Here is a 19,801-nt window from a genome sequence, read left to right as displayed (position 1 = left end):
ATTCTTCCCCAGCTACATGGTTACAGTTTGAACTGCACACATGGCATAACTAATCAAAATGTATGTTCTTTGCCTGTAAAGCTTCATTAATTGTTAGTTGTTTCAGGTATTTGCACAAGGAGGGGTTCCTGGGGCTGTAAGAAAATGGAGGTTCTGACAACTGTTTAATAAATTAACAGTCAAAAATATAAAAATTTTCAAACTGAGGGCATAATTTATTAACTTTCACCAAGTTTTTTCAGGCCTTCCCTGGGCAGTAAAAGCAATTTATCAAACCTGTTTTCAAGAGAAATTGAAATCTCCCTCCACAACGGTGGCTGGCTAATCTAAGTGAAAATTGTTTTAAAACAAATACATTTAGAAATGCACTAAGGGGATACTTGAGGAAGCATGGTATAACCAGGAGTAGTTCAGAAAATTCAAGATGGGAGCTTAATTTTTATTAACTAATTTTTTTTCTTTCAAGATGCTATTCACTCATAGAGGGGAAACACTTCACTTTACACTCTAATATTTCCATAAATTTTATTGGAGTTCTTTACTCAGGTCATGTCATAGAAGAATATTTAATAGGTTTTATGACTCTGGCTTTCTGGGTCCTCCTATATTTCAAGAGTTACAAGGTAATATGAAGGATTTCTTTCTTATTTACTTCTTTTAGGGAAAGATGGATAGATGTACACATTCTAGAGCTGGTTTATCATAAAGGGTAAACATTGACTCCTTTTATTTCCCTCTTTTATGCTTAAACTTTTGAAGCAGTCTTGCAATTGTCAGAAATTGTCATTTTCAGGAAAGGCAATGGCTGTGCATGAAAGATTAAACTGACTTCCTGAGGAGCCTGTTTCTAAGATCTGGAGATGAGCAGAATTTCTAGAAATGAGGATGTTTGGATTGCTTCCCTAATAATTTAAGATATATAGAAACTCACTGGAGAGTTTGCCAATACTTGATGGATTATAATGCTTTTTATTGTTTGGAGGTATGTATATTTTGTATATGTCTAAGAATCAAAGGATCCTTTGACCTAAGTGTCAAAACAACGAGGGCTGGTTTTTACACTGCAATGGAGGTAGCAAGTACAGTAAAACCTTGGTTTGTGAGCATATTTCATTCCGGAAATATGCTTGTAATCCAAAGCACTTGTATATCAAAGTGAATTTCAAGAACCATTGGATCAGTTGTAATTGTGTGACATTACACATCAGGTACTACTCATATTGCAAGACATTGCTCATTTATCAAGTTAAAATTTATTAGAAATGTTTGCTTGTCTTGCGTAACACTCGCAGAACAAATTACTTGCAATCCAAGGCTTTAATGTAATTTGGTATGATATATATGAGACTTTCATTGGTGAAGAACAAAATTGAGTTATTGACATGTTGTGTAATTTTAGTTATAAACAAAACAACCCCAACAACATCTCCTTGATAATTTCAGGGTGGGCATAACTGTCAGGATCAGGAGAATGAGAATGGATTGATTCTCTATAATTGTAACCGTTATACTGTTGGAAAAGTCTTGTTGCTATTGAGGACAATTGATTATTATAGGGTTCTGTCTGGATATATTTCAGGAGAAATGTGTTTCCAAACCTGATTTGGTTATAAGTTTATGCCTGCCTTCAATTTGAGAGTTTACTTTGAGGTAACCTCAGGGGAGATGTCTGTTCTAGGAAGCAGCTTTCTGGAGGTTGCCTTATGCCCAAATTGGGACTTATGTTTGTACATGTCGACTGGCTCATGCACAAAAGAAGCACACAATGTTATTTTTTGAAATGTAACAGTCGGTGCCATTATTAATTTATTGCATTTCAGCTCCAAATTTACTCTTTAATATATGCCCTGAGATAATAGAAAGGATTCTTTTAGCCATCTCTCTTTCACAGTAAGCATGATATTAACTTTTCTCAGTAAAGGGCTCTGGAGGGGCATTGCAGGGAAGGGGGTCTCCTATTGTAGCAAATGGAAGTGGGGGTGGGCAGTCTTAGTGATGTCAGAGTGCAACCATCTGTGGCTCTCCATCCCAGCCATGGGCTCTGTATCCTCAGCCGCCTTTCAGACTTTGTCTGGTGGTAACCTTTCTATACCCCTGTTGAAATGGGAACTGGTCTCCCAAAGGCTTCCTGCCTGCACCAGTGTCCAAAGGCCTCTGAACTCCATGGGCTCCCAGATTCCCTTTGAATCCTGGAGGGGTCTCACCCCTTTTGCATGCCCACGTCCCTGGTGCTGATCATCTGTTCTGTTCCTCCATTCTGGAGGAAAACTTGCACATGAGACTGCAGACTAGCTCCAGGCTGTTTTCTGCTCTTTGGGCTGAAATATACCTTTTTCAATGAGGAATGAACCCCAGACTTGGGAAGGGGACCCCTCCTTCCAAGTTTGTTCTTTAGGTATTTTCCCTCAGCCCTAGAGTACCAAATAGAGTTTCCTTGTATTTTTAAAGTCACTCTTTTATCATAGTTTATTCTTTATATTAATCTTTCTCTGTTTAACCCACCCTGTGGTTCTATCTCCACTATACATCATATCTCAATTGTTCCCATGGGCATTAAAAAAGTGACTTCTAGGTAGCATCTGAATTGAAATGGGGGACACTTTTATGGAAGCCAGCATAGTATACTGAGTACAGTGTATTTTGGGCTAACAGATATTTCATGTTGTAGTGATACTAGAAATGGCCTGTAGGTGAGTGCTCGTGAGACCATCCTGTGGGGTTGATGCCTCCCTGAGTGTGTCTGGTAGGGAAGGCTAATGGAGTTTGAAAGGCAATAGATGGGACCATGTGACAAGTATGAGTGATAAAAGACAAGAGAGTTATTCATTCAAAAAAATGTTTTAAGTTTTAATGTTCATTTATTTTTAAGAGAGAATGAAAGAGAGAGAGAGAGAGAGAGAGAGAGAGAGAGAGTTGGGGAAGGGCAGAGAGAGAGGGAGACACAGAATCTGAAGGAGGCTTCAGGCTCTGAGCAATCAGCACAGAGCCCTATATGGGGCTCGAATTCACAGACTGTGAGATCATGACCTGACCTGAAGTTGGACACTTAACAAACTGACCCATCCAGGTGCCCCTTCACTCAAAAAAATTTTTACAGAGTGCCTAGTGTGTGCCAGCTACTGTCCTAGGAATTGAAGGCACAGCAGAGGAAAAAACAACATAAAAATCCTTGCATTTTTTTAACTTTGTTCTTTTCTTTACATTATCTTCGCCTACTTGACACTTGAAGTTAGTGCTTCCTACTTTGAGCTGGCTAGTCTTGTAATCAGTAGAATAAATAATTTCATATAATGTGGTTACAGAGGTACTTGATGTGTGTGTATGTTGGGGGAGGGTGGAAAAATCAGTTATATGCCAATAGCCGTGTTTAAGATAAATTTAAGTAAAAACATCTTACTTTTGGCCAAACCTCTCAGGGTGATTTTACTGCCTGCAAGTTATTAGCAACAGGTGAATGGAAAATTAAACCTAGGTGGTGTATGAAATTGGCTTTGAATTTCTCATTAATTAAGAGTGCTCAGTGACCTGGTTGTTCTAATTACATTGGTTGGGAAATTTGATCATCAGTCAAATGAAAACATGCAGCTATACCATTCTCTTAAGAAACCCAAATGAGACTTGGTGTGGTTATGAAAGAATCAATGCTATGATTACCTCTTGCCCACAGGAGGCTCAGTGGGGCAAGACCTTACTTCTTCAATTCTTATAATATTTTCTTTCAGGTATTTTTATTCCATCCATTTGAGCTCTGCTTTGAAGGGTATAAGAGGGACTGAATCTGTTGACAGTGGTTTGATGATAGGACATTTTAACAGGGTATTTTAAGATGGTTAATTGTTTATTTTACTTCCAATCAACAGTTTGTTCATCTGCTTTCACTAGGGATAATCATTGCTTTTTTTTTAACAAAGAAACTGATGAGAGAATTCTTTTGTTTGTAATCCAAATGGTCTAAGGTAGAGAGAAATTGATGTTTTAAACTTAATTTTTTAAGTTTATTTATTTGTTTTGAGAGGGAGAGAGCAAGCATGAGTGGGGGAGGAGCAGAGAGAGGGAGAGAGAGAGAATCCCAAGCGGGCTATGTGCTGACAGTGCAATGCTGATCTCAAAGCCACGAAATGAAATCAGGAGCTGGATGCTTAACTGATTGAGCCATCAAGGAGCCCCACAAACATCATTTCTTTATTATCACATCCCCTGTGTGTTCACATTCTCCAGGCAGGTGTGAGCCCACACTACACTTTTGTCCTTTTTCTTTACACTTTTCCCAAAATAGGAAGCAAGAGGGTGGCCAGTGGAGGAGGAAATCCTCTCTGGATACTATGATGTGATAGGAAACAGAGATGCAAAGTTCTTTTTTTTTTTTTTTCCTGTTACTGCAACTTTTTCTGTAGATAAATCTCATCTGAAAAAATTATGTCTTTTTGAATAAAGTTTATGAAATGTAACTGTGCCTAATGCTTGGGGAAATACTTGCTCCTCCTTAAATAAGGTGATGATATTTAAAATCATGTTCAAGTTTTATGGTACATGCATTAAAATACTATTTCCTTGAACTGATCTTTTCATGTTTAAATTTCATCATTAGAGTTTAATTCAAAAATCTCTATTTAAGTGATACTATAGAGATAGCAAATTAAAATGTGTATAGCATTTAAATGCATTATTTCATTGACATTATTCCAATAAAGTAATTATAAGGGTCTTAAACTCTGGAATCATTAAGAATCTGACTAATAAGCCTAGTGTGTTTTATTTCATTGTAAGGATAACTTTAAAAAATCTAAGAATATTTTCAAAAATAATTTTATTAAGACTTTTAATGTATGCCGGTTAGAACCACAATCGTTCATGGTAATATTGTCTTCCATTTATAAATTCCTTTTATTAGGCACCAAGTGGAGACCTTGACATACTATATAGGCTCAGTGAAGAGAAAGCTACTATTATCACTTTTTCAGATGACAGTCTTGTGTGCAGAATCAGGAAGTGTACGTGCATGCAATGCAGTTTTTCAGAGAGTAGAATAGGATATCTGTTCTTTTGGAATAGCAGGCTGAAAGGATCAGGGCCAGAGGAGAATTCTTATTTTATTGAGATAAAATAGTATGGAGAAAAGGGGACTCATGCTAGAGATTTTGATTCTAATTTCTGCTTTGCTACTAACCTACTATGTGAACCCAAGAAAGTCAATTAACATCTCTGAGCCTTTGTTCCATCATTTATAAAATGAAGGGATTGAATTAGGTGCCCTCTAAAATGCTTCCAGCCATCAAATGTGATTCCATCTCTTTGGGGGATTTAGTTTTCATGTCTGTGAGATTATTATTAGCCTAGTACAAAGCAAGAGAAAGGCATGTTTAAGCAATTTGCTGGCCTCAGATTTTGTAGTCAAATTAGTCATATTCCAAGGTTCTTCAATTTTTATACATTGACATAGAAGACCATGCTTCACAGGTCTGATATTCAGAGAAGCAGCAAAACAGTATAATCTGTTTCTCCAGGGATTGGGTAAGGAAATCTGGTGATTCGGGTAGTTCATCTTGGCTTTTGCTAAAAAGCAATTGTATCCAGGAGCTTTAAAAAAGCTGTTCTGGGGGTGCCTGGGTGACTCAGTCAGTTAAGCATCTGGCTCTTGATTTCGGTTCAGTTCATGATCTCACAGTTATGATATTGAGCCCCACGTCAGACTCTGTGTTGACAGCATGGAGGCTGCTTGGGATTCTCTCTCTCTCTCTCTCTCTCTCGCTCTCTCTCTCTCGCTCTCTCTCTCTCTGCCCTCACCCACTCATTCTCTCTCTCTCTCAAAATAAATAAATTTAAAACTATTTAAAAAGCTGTTCTTAATAAGTTTAAATGTGAGGGAAATGTAATGGAAACAGCAATGAGAGGATGTCTTCTTGGGTCAAGTTCAATAAGCACATACTGAGCTTCTATTAAAGGTCTACAACCTCTTATTTATAAAGCTTAAATAAAAAAAAAAACTCTTAATAAACCTGAGTTCATTTAGTTGCAAAACATTACCTGAATGGATATGAGGCTATGTGCATTTTTTATTTATCCCATTTAGTGTAAGTATTCATTTCTCTCCCTGAAGAAACTGATGTATTCAGCTTTGAGGTGCCACCCCAGAACCTGCTAGAAATGCTCTGTAAGGTGTGATGTGTGGCCTCTAATACCATTCTTAGTGCTGAAAGTTTTGAATTCCCAAACTCATCTGTTTGTATGGTTTGGGTAAAGGATCTTGGACATGTATGTGACGAGGATGAAGGTGGTTGGTAGGATGGCTGGAGAGGAACTGGGTGAAATTCAAAAGTAAATGAATTGATGAAGTCATCATTATCAGAGTTCCCAGACATACTCACCAATACAAAGTGGTGTATTTTATAGAAGATATATGGATAAAATTTAAAGACACTTGCTAAGGGAGTAATTTTTTTCTGGTAGAATTTCAGGTTGTATCACAGAAGAGGGAACATTTCAAGTGGGTCTTGAAGGATGACTAGGTATTTCTCACAGAGAAAAAGCATTCTAAAAAAGAGGGGCGCCTGGGTGGCTCAGTCAATTAAGCATCCAACGTCTGCCCAGGTCATCATCTCACAGTTCGTGGTTTGAGCCCTGTGGTGGGCTCTGTGCTGACAGCTCAGAGCCTGGAGCCTGCTTTGGACTCTGTGTCTCCCTCTCTCTCTTCCCCTCCTCCACTCATGCTCTTTCTCTCTCTGTCGCAAAAATAAATAAACATTTAAAAAAATTTAAACAGAAAAAAATAGAGACATGTACATTCATGGTGTATTGGGAGCCCCAAGACTTCTCTGGCTGAGTTAGAGAACCCATGGAGAAGAATGTCTGAAAATGAGAGTGAGATTATTCAGTATTTTGTATGCCATGCTAATAAACATATATCAATCCCCATTTAGGTTGTATTGCTCAGAGTTGGCCCTAAAAAGGATATTCATGTGTAAATGCTTTGTTAAAGAACCACACCCAGGAAGATCTATAAGGGAGTAGGGCAGCAGGAAAGGGAAAAACGAGAAGACAAGTAGGGGGAGTAATTTCTTTTTTTTAGGCAAAGTGCTAGAGATGGCTTTAGCTTGATCCTGAAGTGGGGTAGTATAATGGAAAGTAAGCCCTTAATGGTATAATGGAAAGTACTCCTTTATGTACATTTCAGTCATTGAGTAAGGGCCATGATGTATGGACAGAAGGGGTTGGTGATGTAAATTTCCAGGCACTTCACCTGTCCCTGCCTGGGTTCTACCAAAAGCAAGTGTTAAGTGCTGACTGAAGGGTCAGAGGTGGGTGAAGTGCACTAAAGTGGTGGCTAGAGATCTAAGGAGAGGGGTAGGGTGCCAACATTTTCTGCCATGATACCATTTGGTGACCTCTTATTGCATCTCAGGCTATATGCTGAGTACTTCAAACAATCATCCCATTTAATTCTCATAACAATTCCATAAGATATGTCATATTTTCCATTTTACAGATGAGAATTGTGAAGTTGGAAGGTCACCTGGGCATTCTAGTTAATGGAGTTCTGTGCTTAGAACCAAGTTCTTTTTAGTCCTAAATTCCCAGTGCGTGGCAGGATTCCTTAGATCCTTATGACTTCCCACCTACTCCTACTTTCCTCTTGAGCAACTCTAATAATCTGTTTTATATACTGCTTCTTTGCAAACCCTTTTTTCTGAAGTAATTGTTCCAAAGTCTAAAAAGTTTCCAAATTGCAGCATATAGTAGATAGCCAACAAAAGTTTTTATGAGATTTGTGATGAAACACTTCTGAAAAAGTACTCTCTCATTTTGTTTGGGTTTCAGTTCCTTTTTTTTTTTTTTAAGAAATAAGAGACTTTATTTATTTATTTATTTATTTATTTATTTATTTATTTTTGAGAGAGAGAACATGAGTAAGCATAGGGGAGGAGCAGAGAGAAAGAGAGATAGAATATTAAGAGAAGGGGCTTGATCCCATGACCATGACCTGAGCCAAAATCAGGAGTTAGACACTCAACTGACTGGGCCACCCAGGCACTCCTGGATTTCAGTTCTAATTGATGTATTCAATGGATCCTTAATAAAGTTTTGTTTTAATTTTAGAGAGAGAGAGTGAGCATGAGCAGGGGAGAGGGGCAGAGAGAGAGGGAGAGAGAGGCTTAAGCAGACTCCATGCCCAACAAGGGGCTGGATCCCATGACCCGAGGATCATGACCTGAGCCAAAATCAAGAGTCAGAGGCTCAACTGACTGTACCACCTAGGCATCCCCTGAATAAGGTTTTAATATTCCAATAGAGCAGAATATAGTCTCTCTTACTTAAGTTTGACTTAACTGAAGAATATTAAGTTAGGACTGATGCTTATTTTGTTGTGGCTATGTTTTTTTTTCTTTTTAATTTGGAATTCCTTCAGAAATTTTTAGAAACTACGTTAAGTTTTCAATGGTTAATAAATGCAATTAGTTGATACATGTAATTCCTGATAATTCTGAATTGTATCCATTCCATCTCAAATTAGATATATCCTAATTCTGTTCATTTCTGGTAGTTAAAAAACATCATTTTGAGTAGTTCTAAGCAGTTCTAGGCCAGAACTGATGACTCAAAGAAATTATAAGTACAATCTATATGAGAGGTAAATGTGTACATGTATTAAAGTTACTAGGAATATTTCTTTCTCTCTCCCTATCTCTCTCACCAACATAGGTATCAAGGAGGTCAATTTTGTTTGTTCATTCGTTTAACGAATATTTGCTACATATCTATTACATGTGAGGCAGCAAACAAAACAGTCAAGATTTCTCTTCTTATAGAATTTACAATCAAAAGAGAGCAGAATAAGTTATTATGATTATGTCTTACAGTAATTGTTGCAAATAAAGGAAACAAAACACATTTTAGACCCTCAGAGTATGGAAAATTTGATTTGAGAGTATGGAAAAAAAGTTGTTTCTCTAGGAATTAGTCATTTTATATTACATGTTTAGCTGCAAAGCAAATAAATCTTCTCAGGATTTAACTCAACAAATATATGTGGAATATCTACTATATGCCAAGCACTGCTAGCAATGTTCAAATGAAAGGCAGTAATTTCTTTGTTGGCTGCAATGAGTATGGTAGACTCCAACCCTGTGAAAAATATATTCATGTGAATGATGATCTCTTAAAATTCCAATAACTGCCAGAAATGAAATTCAAAGATGAGCCTTCAAAATAGAACAAATACTCATAAACACTGTAAATAGCACAATTAAGATTTTGTTACATTATTATGGAATGAGTTTTTTTTCTTAATTAGATATACTTGGGGAAGAACATTGACATTTAGTGACTTCTCTATTCATGTGCAGTTACTCCTGTTATTATTTCAGAAATATTCTATTGTCTGTAGGAAACGAGTTACCAGTATTGCAAGCTTCCACTTTAAATACTTTCAACCTTTTGCTCAGTTTTATTCCATCCCATCTCTTCCACTTGGTGAGAAGAGAAGCTTTTCTGTCTTTTCATGTTGTGTTTTATCAGTCATATCAATACTGATGAGCCGAGAGAAAATAAGTGTTACTAAAAAAAAATGTTTCTGTGTGTTTCTCCTAGACTGCCTTCCATATTCATTGCAGCATCTGAATGTTTGGGAAAATCATGAGGCCCCTGCCAGGTCTCTTGCACTAGCTCTATCATGACACTCTAAGGAGGAACTTGGTTTTCAAACAAGTGAATGGTAGGTATGAAGTATTTTCTCTACATGTGTTCAACAGAAAGGAATATGGGCTTGAAATATATTCATAGAGCCTATTTCATCTTTTCCTACCTCTCCAAAAAAGAGAAGAGCTTCCATTTTTGTTCACGCTGCCATTACCTTCCCTGTCCCATTTACCTTGGGCTCCCCCTGCCCTCTCCATCATGTTATGCTGGGTAATCCTGGATTCTCTTGCAGTTTGGCACTGTCAACCCAGATATTGGATTTGTATTCTCTTCACTTTAAGCCAATCCCTTCTTAAAGGGTCAAATAAAATTTACCTCTTCTTAATTTTTTTTGCCAGTTCTAGGGCATAGGTCTCTAATCTCCATGAGTATTTTTATGGCCAAAACCAGTGTTAACATTTTCTCCAAACTTTTTCATGTATGTTAGTTTAGTTCTTCCAATTATTCAAGAGCAGGAACTATTTTATTGTTTTGATGTATGTGTCACAGTGCTGAGTACTCCCTCTTCTGTTTTACATAATTCTGTGTGAGTTCATTCAACCACTGAAAAAAATTCTTTAACTACCTAGTTTGCAGTTGGGTGCTATCTAAGGCACCAAAAATGCTACAAAACATAAGGCTATTCCTGCTTTCTAGGATTTCATAATCTAGACAAGAAAAGAAACATGAAAATGTATGTAACAAGAGTGACATCAGAGATGCATTATTCATTCACTTATTCATTACTAAGTAGTTTTCAGTTGGTGAGGAACATATTCATAGCCCCTGAAGACATTGGGCTCATTGTCTATGTGTCAGGGAGAGTCAGAGTGTCAGAAGGACTGCGGAGGAGCCAAAGAGAAGAAAGGTTCTCTCTCTCTCTCTCTTTTTTCTCTCTCTGTGTCTCTTTCTCTCTGAATGACAAGAAAAACAAGACATAAGGAAACAAGATGATGAGTAACTATGAAAGTGTCTGAGTTCTATTTTCTCCACAAAAATCTGAGAGGCTTTGCTATGGAAATATCTTTTATATATTGGCAGATAAAAGATTGTGTGTTATCTGCTGTCTCCCAGAAAGTCAATGAACAAACTTATAGGCGGGTAACTAGAGGTGTGGAGAATAAAATAAGAAACAGAGACCATCACCACCACCACCACCATCTCCACCACTACAATCACCATTACTACCACTGTCATCATCACCATCACCACCACCACCATCACCCCCATGCCCACCACCATTACCACTGTCACCTTCACCATCACCACTGTCATAGACTCTAAGTCTAAAGTTCTCCCTTGATAAGAAGAGAGCGGGACACAGGATTAAAATGCGAGAGATGGCTAATGTCTGGGAGAAGACAAGAGCCCCGAATAAGGGTCCTTGCCCCATATTTATTAATATCAGAATGTTTACAAACGTGATGGGCATGCACAAAGAGACAATGAACTGGTGAACATTAACGCATGGGCATGAGAGAAAAGGGGGTTTTGAAGATATAGGTGTTTGGGGTTTAGGTCAATATAAAACAAAATCCTGGCTCCTGGCAGATGGGCAGATGGTTGTTAACAGCATATAAGAAGCGCCTTGTCTGTTTATCTTAGCTAGCCTAGGGGATAAGACAGAACAAATAACCTCAGGGTTAACAAGGCACCTTTTCTTTTGCTAATCACCTTAACTCTGGGCAGCAGCATCTACAGCTCAGTGATTTATAGCCCTATTTACCTGTTTACCTAACTTGGTCCTTCCCTCCTATGAAAGCAGCTTTATGCTATAGTACTAAATTGGGGGGCACTTTTGCCCTGAATGCCTAATCTTGCCTACCTCATATACCTTTGTATTGGGGGCCTTTTGGGGCCCCCTGTCTATTCTGGGCCTTTGCCCCTCCCTCTCTATTCTGGGGGCTCTAGCCCCTCCCTATTTTATTCTGGGGCCTTTGCCAGGCAACTTCATTCTGGGGGTCTACTTCATTCTTAGGGTCTCATCTTGCTCTACTTCATTCTGGGGGTCTTGTTCACCCAAGTCTGGGTGAGAACACCCTATAGCTTTATAATTCTTTATGCCTTGTTAACCCATTGGTATAAGCCAAGGGAATTTCTAAGCTTATTCCCCACACACCACCACCACCACGACAAGGTATCTGTAAGACTCAGCCTCTGCGTTGGACACCTTAGAATATTGTATTGCTGAAATTGGAAGAACAAAGCTCGACATTCTCACATACCAGCGGAAGAAAAGTTATCTCTATTCCTTCACTTTCCATGTGCTCTACTCTCAATGAAAGTACTCTCCATGTGCTCTACTCCAAGTACTCTTCCATGTGCTCTACTCTCAATGAAAATTGGCTTCTGCCTCCACCAGTTTCCAGAAATTGTTTTTTTAAAAGGCAAGCAGCTGCCAAATGAGCATTTTCAGTATACATACTATTCAACTTCTCTGCTGAATTTGATTCCGCTGATCTCTTTTGTCGTTAGACTATCAGTTTCAAAACTTGAATTCTGTAATACTGGGGTGTTTTGTATTTCTCTTCTATACTCTTAATCTTCTTTTTGTCTGTCTTCCTAGAGTACATTTTTTTATCTTCAACTAATATGTCCCCTCCATCTATGTACTTTCCTTGGCTGATCTCATCAGGCCCCAAGGTTTTAACCATCTATATGCTTATTTCTGGCAAATCCTTCTTATGTCTAGATTCTTCACCCAACACCTTCAGCTGTATGTCTTATATTCCCTTAAAAGTCAGCACAACCCACACAGAGCTCTTAATTTCCCCTATAAAATATTTCCTTTTCCAGTCTTTATTTCAGTTGATGATAAGACCATCCACCTCATTCTTCTAGCCAAACCAAAAACTTAGGAGCAATTCTTGAGACTTTTTCTCCCTCACCAACCACCCAGTCAACCCCTAAGTATTTTTTTAATATGTCCCCATTTCTCTGTTTCTATTGCCTCTATTCTAGTTTGCTTGAACTCTTGTGGTCTTTCTAAGTGGTCTCTGGGCATTTAGTCTTTATTTCCCTTCAATTCCATTTTCTAAACAACTAAAAGACTAAATAAACTCTTTAAACATAGATATGATGTTCACTACCCTTGTGAAAGCCTTCAATGTGATTTAAGTGTCAAGAGCATCAGTTTTCTTACTGTGGAATAAAAGGCCCCCATGAGCCTCTACCTGGTTCCGGTTGCATGATTTTTCTGACCAGCACCTGCCATGCAGTGTGTAGCTGGATGTGTGATTCCACACCTTTATGTCTTTGCCCTGTCTGAAATACTCTCACCCCTTCACCTTCTTGCCTGACAGATTACTATTTGTCATGGCTACTAAGTACTATCTCTAAATATTTAATGGTTGTGACCCTTTGGGGCTCTGGGTTAACAAAAGAATATAAAAGAAGTCAAAGGGCATTTTTAGGCAGAGTATATGAGAAGATTATAGTAGCTACATGATATTCCACATAACATGCCCTACATGTCAGCAAAGTCTGGATTCAAACTTGATATAAACAGAGACACATTAACAAAAGTTTCATCAGAATGCTTCTTCTATTTTACCTCAATGGCTACCTTTTCATTATCATGAAAATTCATTTGGTGAAAATGGGCAGGAGAGGATTGTGTTCCTAACCTTTTCGGGGCATTGTTTTGTCCCTTTCTATCCCAAATAAACCATGGCCAAATTTTATAGTGTCTTATGCTGACATTTGAGTCCCAAATTACCTAAATTTTATATACTGGAAGTGTATGTACTCTTACTTTTCTACCCTTGTTATTGGTAAAAGGGGGCTAAGAGTAAATAAATGCCTTCAAACCGCAAAAGATCAATTTGCTAAAAATGAGGAAAACATGGTGTCCTCCATTTATGTCTATTCTGCTATAAGATCTCTGGGCAGAGACTAGGGTATGGGTGATAGGTAAAATGCTTCTACTCAAATTATTAGAATTCTTTGTGATTAATGCTAGGCCTCAATATGGTTCTTTGTTTTATACTACCATTCATTCTTGAAGATTCAGTTTATGAATTAAGGTATTTTAATTAAGGGACAATTCCAGGCTGTGTTTTGTTCATCAACCCTAACTCCACCCAATATTTTGTGAACAACTCTGTCATTTCACTTAAAACATTGAATTGCATATCTTTATAGCTCTACTTCTTCTATTACCTGGGTTCTTTGACAGCAGGAACCATGTCATATTAATTTTTATTGCCCCCAAATTTAGAATGGTGCCTAGTAGGTGCTTAATAAAATGTTTGTTGAATGAGTAAACAAATTGTTATTGGTTGCAATGAAGGTTAGGTTTTAAAGAATGCACAAATTTTTTTAAGTGTATTTATTTTTGAGAGAGAGAGAGCATGAGCAAGTGGGGGATGGGTAGAGAGAGAGGGAGAGAGAGAACCCTAAGCAGGCTACTCAATGTCAGCGCATATCCTGATGAACCATGAGATCATGACCTTAGTTGAAATCAAGAATTGGACCCTTAACTGGCTAAGCCACCCAGGCACCCCAGAATCCACTAATTCTTAGTGCCTACATAGTAATGAATAAATTCTCTATTTTTTTCTGATAAGACGTTTTTCACTATCACACCGAGGCAAGAGTTTCTGTACTTTAGCTATTCCCCAGAGGTACTGGGATTAAGGAAATAAATCACCCGGCAAAGTTCCATTAAGCTAATAACCCAGGAGAATTTGTATGGGAGCATTTATTAAATATTGCATAGGCTAGGATGTTGCATTGTGTGGCAGTGAACTGACGTGAAAGGATAGGTAGAGTTGCCCTCAGAAAGTGAAAATGGCAATCAACACCTAATGAACCAGAACGCAAATACACAAGTCAACTAAGGAGAGAGAGAAAGAGAGCAAGAGAGAGAGAGAGACAGAGAGTGAGCAGACTTACTCCCAAGGGAGAGAAGCATATCACTAAAACTTGACTAAAGAAATGATATCTGAAGGAAGGCAATACCAAGCAGCTGAAGAATTGGACTGAAATGGAAATGTAAAAATGGTAATATCATGATAGTTGCTCTTCATAGCAAGAAGGCCTTTGGTTAGGAGAAAACCTGTTAGGGCCAAGTGCCACAGATAGGCCTCCTGTGGAGATGGCTGTTTCTGGCTGCCTTAGACTGATGCCATCATAAGGGGAATATTGTAGGGAAAAGAGATATTTCACATAAGCAAATGGCATGAATGGAGAAGGCAGGGCAACAACTAGTCCAGATTGGCAGGAACATGGTAGTGACAAGTAGGAGGCTGGTGCTAATAGTCAAGCAATAGACTGAGTGTATGGGAAGAATTAGACATTGTCGTAAGGTATCTGATGGTTAATATTCAGGTTACAGGGGCCATTGAAGGTAATTAAGGCAGAAATTAGAGTTAAGATATAAGATCAAACTTGTGATTTTGTTCACAATACAATGAATAATGAATAACTGGGAGATCTATTAGAGGTTTTTGCAGTATAGAACAGATAGGAAATGATTAAAGCCTACACTAAGCAATGGACAAGAAAAAGTGTTGAGTATGTATTGTAAAAAAGAACATGAGACAAAAAAACACAAAACACTTCTAGCATTGACAAATAGTAGCCAATGTGCAACACCACTCAACTGTCTCCACCTTACTTTGGATCAGTAAAACACGTGAATGATATTGTCATGAAAGCCCTGAACCACTATTTTTTTTAAAATTATTTTTTAGATATCTTGAGGGAAGATGGCGGCGTAGGAGGACGCTGGGCTCACTGCGCGTCCTGCTGATCACTTAGATTCCACCTCCACCTGCCTAAATAACCCAGAAAACCGCCAGAGGATTAGCAGAACAGAGTCACCGGAGCCAAGCACAGATGAGAGGCCCACGGAAGAGGGTAGGAAGGGCGGCGAGGCGGTGCACGCTCCACGGACTGGCGGGAGGGAGCCGGGGCAGAGGGGTGGCTTGCCAGCCAAGCAGAGCCCCCAAGTCTGGCTTGCAAAAGCGGAGGGGCCTGAAGGACTGTGTTCTGACAGCAAGCGCGACTTAGCGTCTGGGAGGTCATAAGTTAACAGCTCTGCTCGGAAAGCAGGAAGGCTGTTGGACAAAGGGAGGGAGAGCTGCTGAGCCCCCCGGATGACAGAGCTCAGTTTGGTGGGGGACAAAGGCACTCGCCAGCGCCATCTCCCTCACCCATCCCCCAGCCAAAATCCCAAAGGGAACCAGTTCCTGCCAGGGAACTTGCTCGCTCCGCACAAACACCCAACTCTGTGCTTCTGTGGAGCCGAACCTCCGGCAGCGGATCTGACTCCCTCCTGCTGCCACAGGGCCCCTCCTGAAGTGGATCACCTAAGGAGAAGCGAGCTAAGTCTGCCCCTCCTGCCCCCGTGCACCTTGCCTACCCACCCTAGCTAATACGCCATATCCCCAGCATCACAAGCCTGGCAGTGTGCAAGTGGCCCAGATGGGCCAAGACACCCCACAGTGAATCCCACCCCTAGGAGAGGGGAAGAAAAGGCACACACCAGTCTGGCTGTGGCCCCAGTGGTGGGCTGGGGGCAGACATCAGGTCGGACTGCGGCCCCACCCACCAACTCCAGTTATACACCACAGTACAGGGGAAGTGCCCTGCAGGTCCTCACCACGCCAGGGACTATCCAAAATGACCAAACGGAAGAATTCCCCTCAGAACACTCTCCAGAAAATAACAACAGCTAATGAACTGATCAAAAAGGATTTAAATAATATAACAGAAAGTGAATTTAGAATAATAGTCATAAAATTAATCGCTGGGCTTGAAAACAGTATAGAGGACAGCAGAGAATCTCTTGCTACAGAGATCAAGGGACTAAGGAACAGTCACGAGGAGCTGAAAAGCGCTTTAAACGAAATGCAAAACAAAATGGAAACGACAGCTCGGATTGAAGAGGCAGAGGAGAGAATAGGTGAACTAGAAGATAAAGTTATGGAAAAAGAGGAAGCTGAGAGAAAGAGAGATAAAAAAAATCCAGGAGTATGAGGGGAAAATTAGAGAACTAAGTGATACACTAAAAAGAAATAATATACGCATAATTGGTATCCCAGAGGAGGAAGAGAGAGGGAAAGGTGCTGAAGGGGTACTTGAAGAAATTATAGCTGAGAACTTCCCTGAACTGGGAAAGGAAAAAGGCATTGAAATCCAAGAGGCACAGAGAACTCCCTTCAGACGTCACTTGAATCGATCTTCTGCACGACATATCATAGTGAAACTGGCAAAATACAAGGATAAAGAGAAAATTCTGAAAGCAGCAAGGGGTAAACGTGCCCTCACATATAAAGGGAGACCTATAAGACTCGTGACTGATCTCTCTTTTGAAACTTGGCAGGCCAGAAAGAATTGGCACGATATTTTGAGTGTGCTAAACAGGAAAAAATATGCAGCCGAGAATCCTTTATCCAGCAAGTCTGTCATTTAGAATAGAAGGAGAGATAAAGGTCTTCCCAAACAAAAACTGAAGGAATTTGTCACCACTAAACCAGCCCTACAAGAGATCCTAAGGGGGATCCTGTGAGACAAAGTACCAGAGACATCACTACAAGCACAAAACATACAGACATCACAATGACTCTAAACCCGTATCTTTCTCTAATAACACTGAATGTAAATGGATTAAATGCGCCAACCAAAAGACATAGGGTATCAGAATGGATAAAAAAACAAGACCCATCTATTTGCTGTCTACAAGAGACTCATTTTAGACCTGAGGACACCTTTAGATTGAGAGTGAGGGGATGGAGAACTATTTATCATGCGACTGGAAGCCAAAAGAAAGCTGGAGTAGCCATACTTATATCAGACAAACTAGACTTTAAATTAAAGGCTGTAACAAGAAATGAAGAAGGGCATTATATAAAATTACAGGGTCTATCCATCAGGAAGAGCTAACAATTATAAATGTCTATGCGCCGAATACCGGAGCCCCCAAATATATAAAACAATTACTCATACACATAAGCAACCTTATTGATAAGAATGTGGTAATTGCAGGGGACTTTAACTACCCCACTTACAGAAATGGATAGATCATCTAGACACACAGTCAATGAAGACACAAGGGCCCTGAAGGAGAAATTGGATCAGATGGACTTGACAGATCTATTTAGAACTCTGCATCCCAAAGCAACAGAATATACTTTCTTCTCGAGTGCACATGGAACATTCTCCAAGATAGACCATATACTGGGTCACAAAACAGCCCTGCATAAGTTTACAAGAATTGAAATCATACCATGCATACTTTCAGACCACAATGCTATGAAACTAGAAATCAACCACAGGAAAAAGTCTGGAAAACCTCCAAAAGCATGGAGGTTAAAGAACACCCTACTAACGAATGAGTGGGTCAACCAGGCAATTAGAGAGGAAATTAAAAAATATATGGAAACAAACGAAAATGAAAATACAACAATCCAAATGCTTTGGGACGCAGCGAAGGCAGTCCTGAGAGGAAAATACATTGCCATCCAGGCCTATCTCAAGAAACAAGAAAAATCCCAAATACAAAATCTAACAGCACACCTAAAGGAACTAGAAGCAGAAGAGCAAAGGCAGCCTAAACCCAGCAGAGGAAGAGAAATAATAAACATCAGAGCAGAAATAAACAATATAGAATCTAAAAAAACTGTAGAGCAGATCAATGAAACCAAGAGTTGGTTTTTGAGAAAATAAACAAAATTGACAAACCTCTAGCCAGGCTTCTCAAAAAGAAAAGGGAGATGACCCAAATAGATAAAATCATGAATGAAAATGGAATTATTACAACCAATCCCTCAGAGATACAAACAATTATCAGGGAATACTATGAAAAATTATATGCCAACAAATTGGACAACCTGGAAGAAATGGACAAATTCCTAAACCCCTACACTCTTCCAAAACTCAATCAGGAGGAAATAGAAAGCTTGAACAGACCCATAACCAGCGAAGAAATTGAATCGGTTATCAAAAATCTCCCAACAAATAAGAGTCCAGGACCAGATGGCTTCCCAGGGGAGTTCTACCAGACGTTTAAAGCAGAGATAATACCTATCCTTCTCAAGCTATTCCAAGAAATAGAAAGGGAAGGAAAACTTCCAGACTCATTCTATGAAGCCAGTGTTACTTTGATTCCTAAACCAGACAGAGACCCAGTAAAAAAAGAGAACTACAGGCCAATATCCCTGATGAATATGGATGCAAAAATTCTCAATAAGATACTAGCAAATCGAATTCAACGGCATATAAAAAGAATTATTCACCATGATCAAGTGGGATTCATTCCTGGGATGCAGGGCTGGTTCAACATTCGCAAATCAATCAACGTGATACATCACATTAACAACAAAAAAGAGAAGAACCATATGATCCTGTCAATCGATGCTGGATCCTTCGACAAAATCCAGCACCCTTTCTTAATAAAAACCCTTGAGAAAGTTGGGATAGAAGGAACATACTTAAAGATCATAAAAGCCATTTATGAAAAGCCCACAGCTAACATCATCCTCAACGTGGAAAAACTGAGAGCTTTTTCCCTGAGATCAGGAACACGACAGGGATGCCCACTCTCACCGCTGTTGTTTAACATAGTGCTGGAAGTTCTAGCATCAGCAATCAGACAACAAAAGGAAATCAAAGGCATCAAAATTGGCAAAGATGAAATCAAGCTTTCGCTTTTTGCAGATGCCATGGTATTATACATGGAAAATCCGATAGACTCCACCAAAAGTCTGCTAGAACTGATACATGAATTCAGCAAAGTTGCAGGATACAAAATCAATGTACAGAAATCAGTTGCATTCTTATACACTAACAATGAAGCAACAGAAAGACAAATAAAGAAACTGATCCCATTCACAATTGCACCAAGAAGCATAAAATACCTAGGAATAAATCTAACCAAAGATGTAAAAGATCTGTATGCTGAAAACTATAGAAACTTGTGAAGGTAATTGAAGAAGCTTTAAAGAAATGGAAAGACATTCCCTGCTCATGGATTGGAAGAATAAATATTGTCAAAATGTCAACACTACCCAAAGCTATCTACACATTCAATGCAATCCCAATCAAAATTGCACCAGCATTCTTCTTGAAACTAGAACAAGCAATCCTAAAATTCATATGGAACCACAAAAGGCCCCGAATAGCC

General features: G+C 39.1%; 1 protein-coding gene across 1 annotated transcript in view; it reads right to left on the bottom strand.

The window, feature by feature from the left end:
- Positions 1-2,200: 2,200 nt before the first annotated feature.
- Positions 2,201-19,801, bottom strand: part of LOC122490489 (40S ribosomal protein S20-like) — an 87,201-nt gene continuing 69,600 nt past the window's right edge. Inside the window, 2 exon segments of the mRNA XM_043593179.1 lie at positions 2,201-2,329; positions 10,819-10,970. Of these exon segments, the coding sequence (XP_043449114.1) occupies positions 2,201-2,329; positions 10,819-10,970 (281 nt within the window).

Source organism: Prionailurus bengalensis, chromosome B2 (assembly GCF_016509475.1).
Source record: "Prionailurus bengalensis isolate Pbe53 chromosome B2, Fcat_Pben_1.1_paternal_pri, whole genome shotgun sequence".
Classification (NCBI taxonomy): domain Eukaryota; kingdom Metazoa; phylum Chordata; class Mammalia; order Carnivora; family Felidae; genus Prionailurus; species Prionailurus bengalensis.
This window is presented reverse-complemented; position numbering and strand designations above follow the sequence as displayed.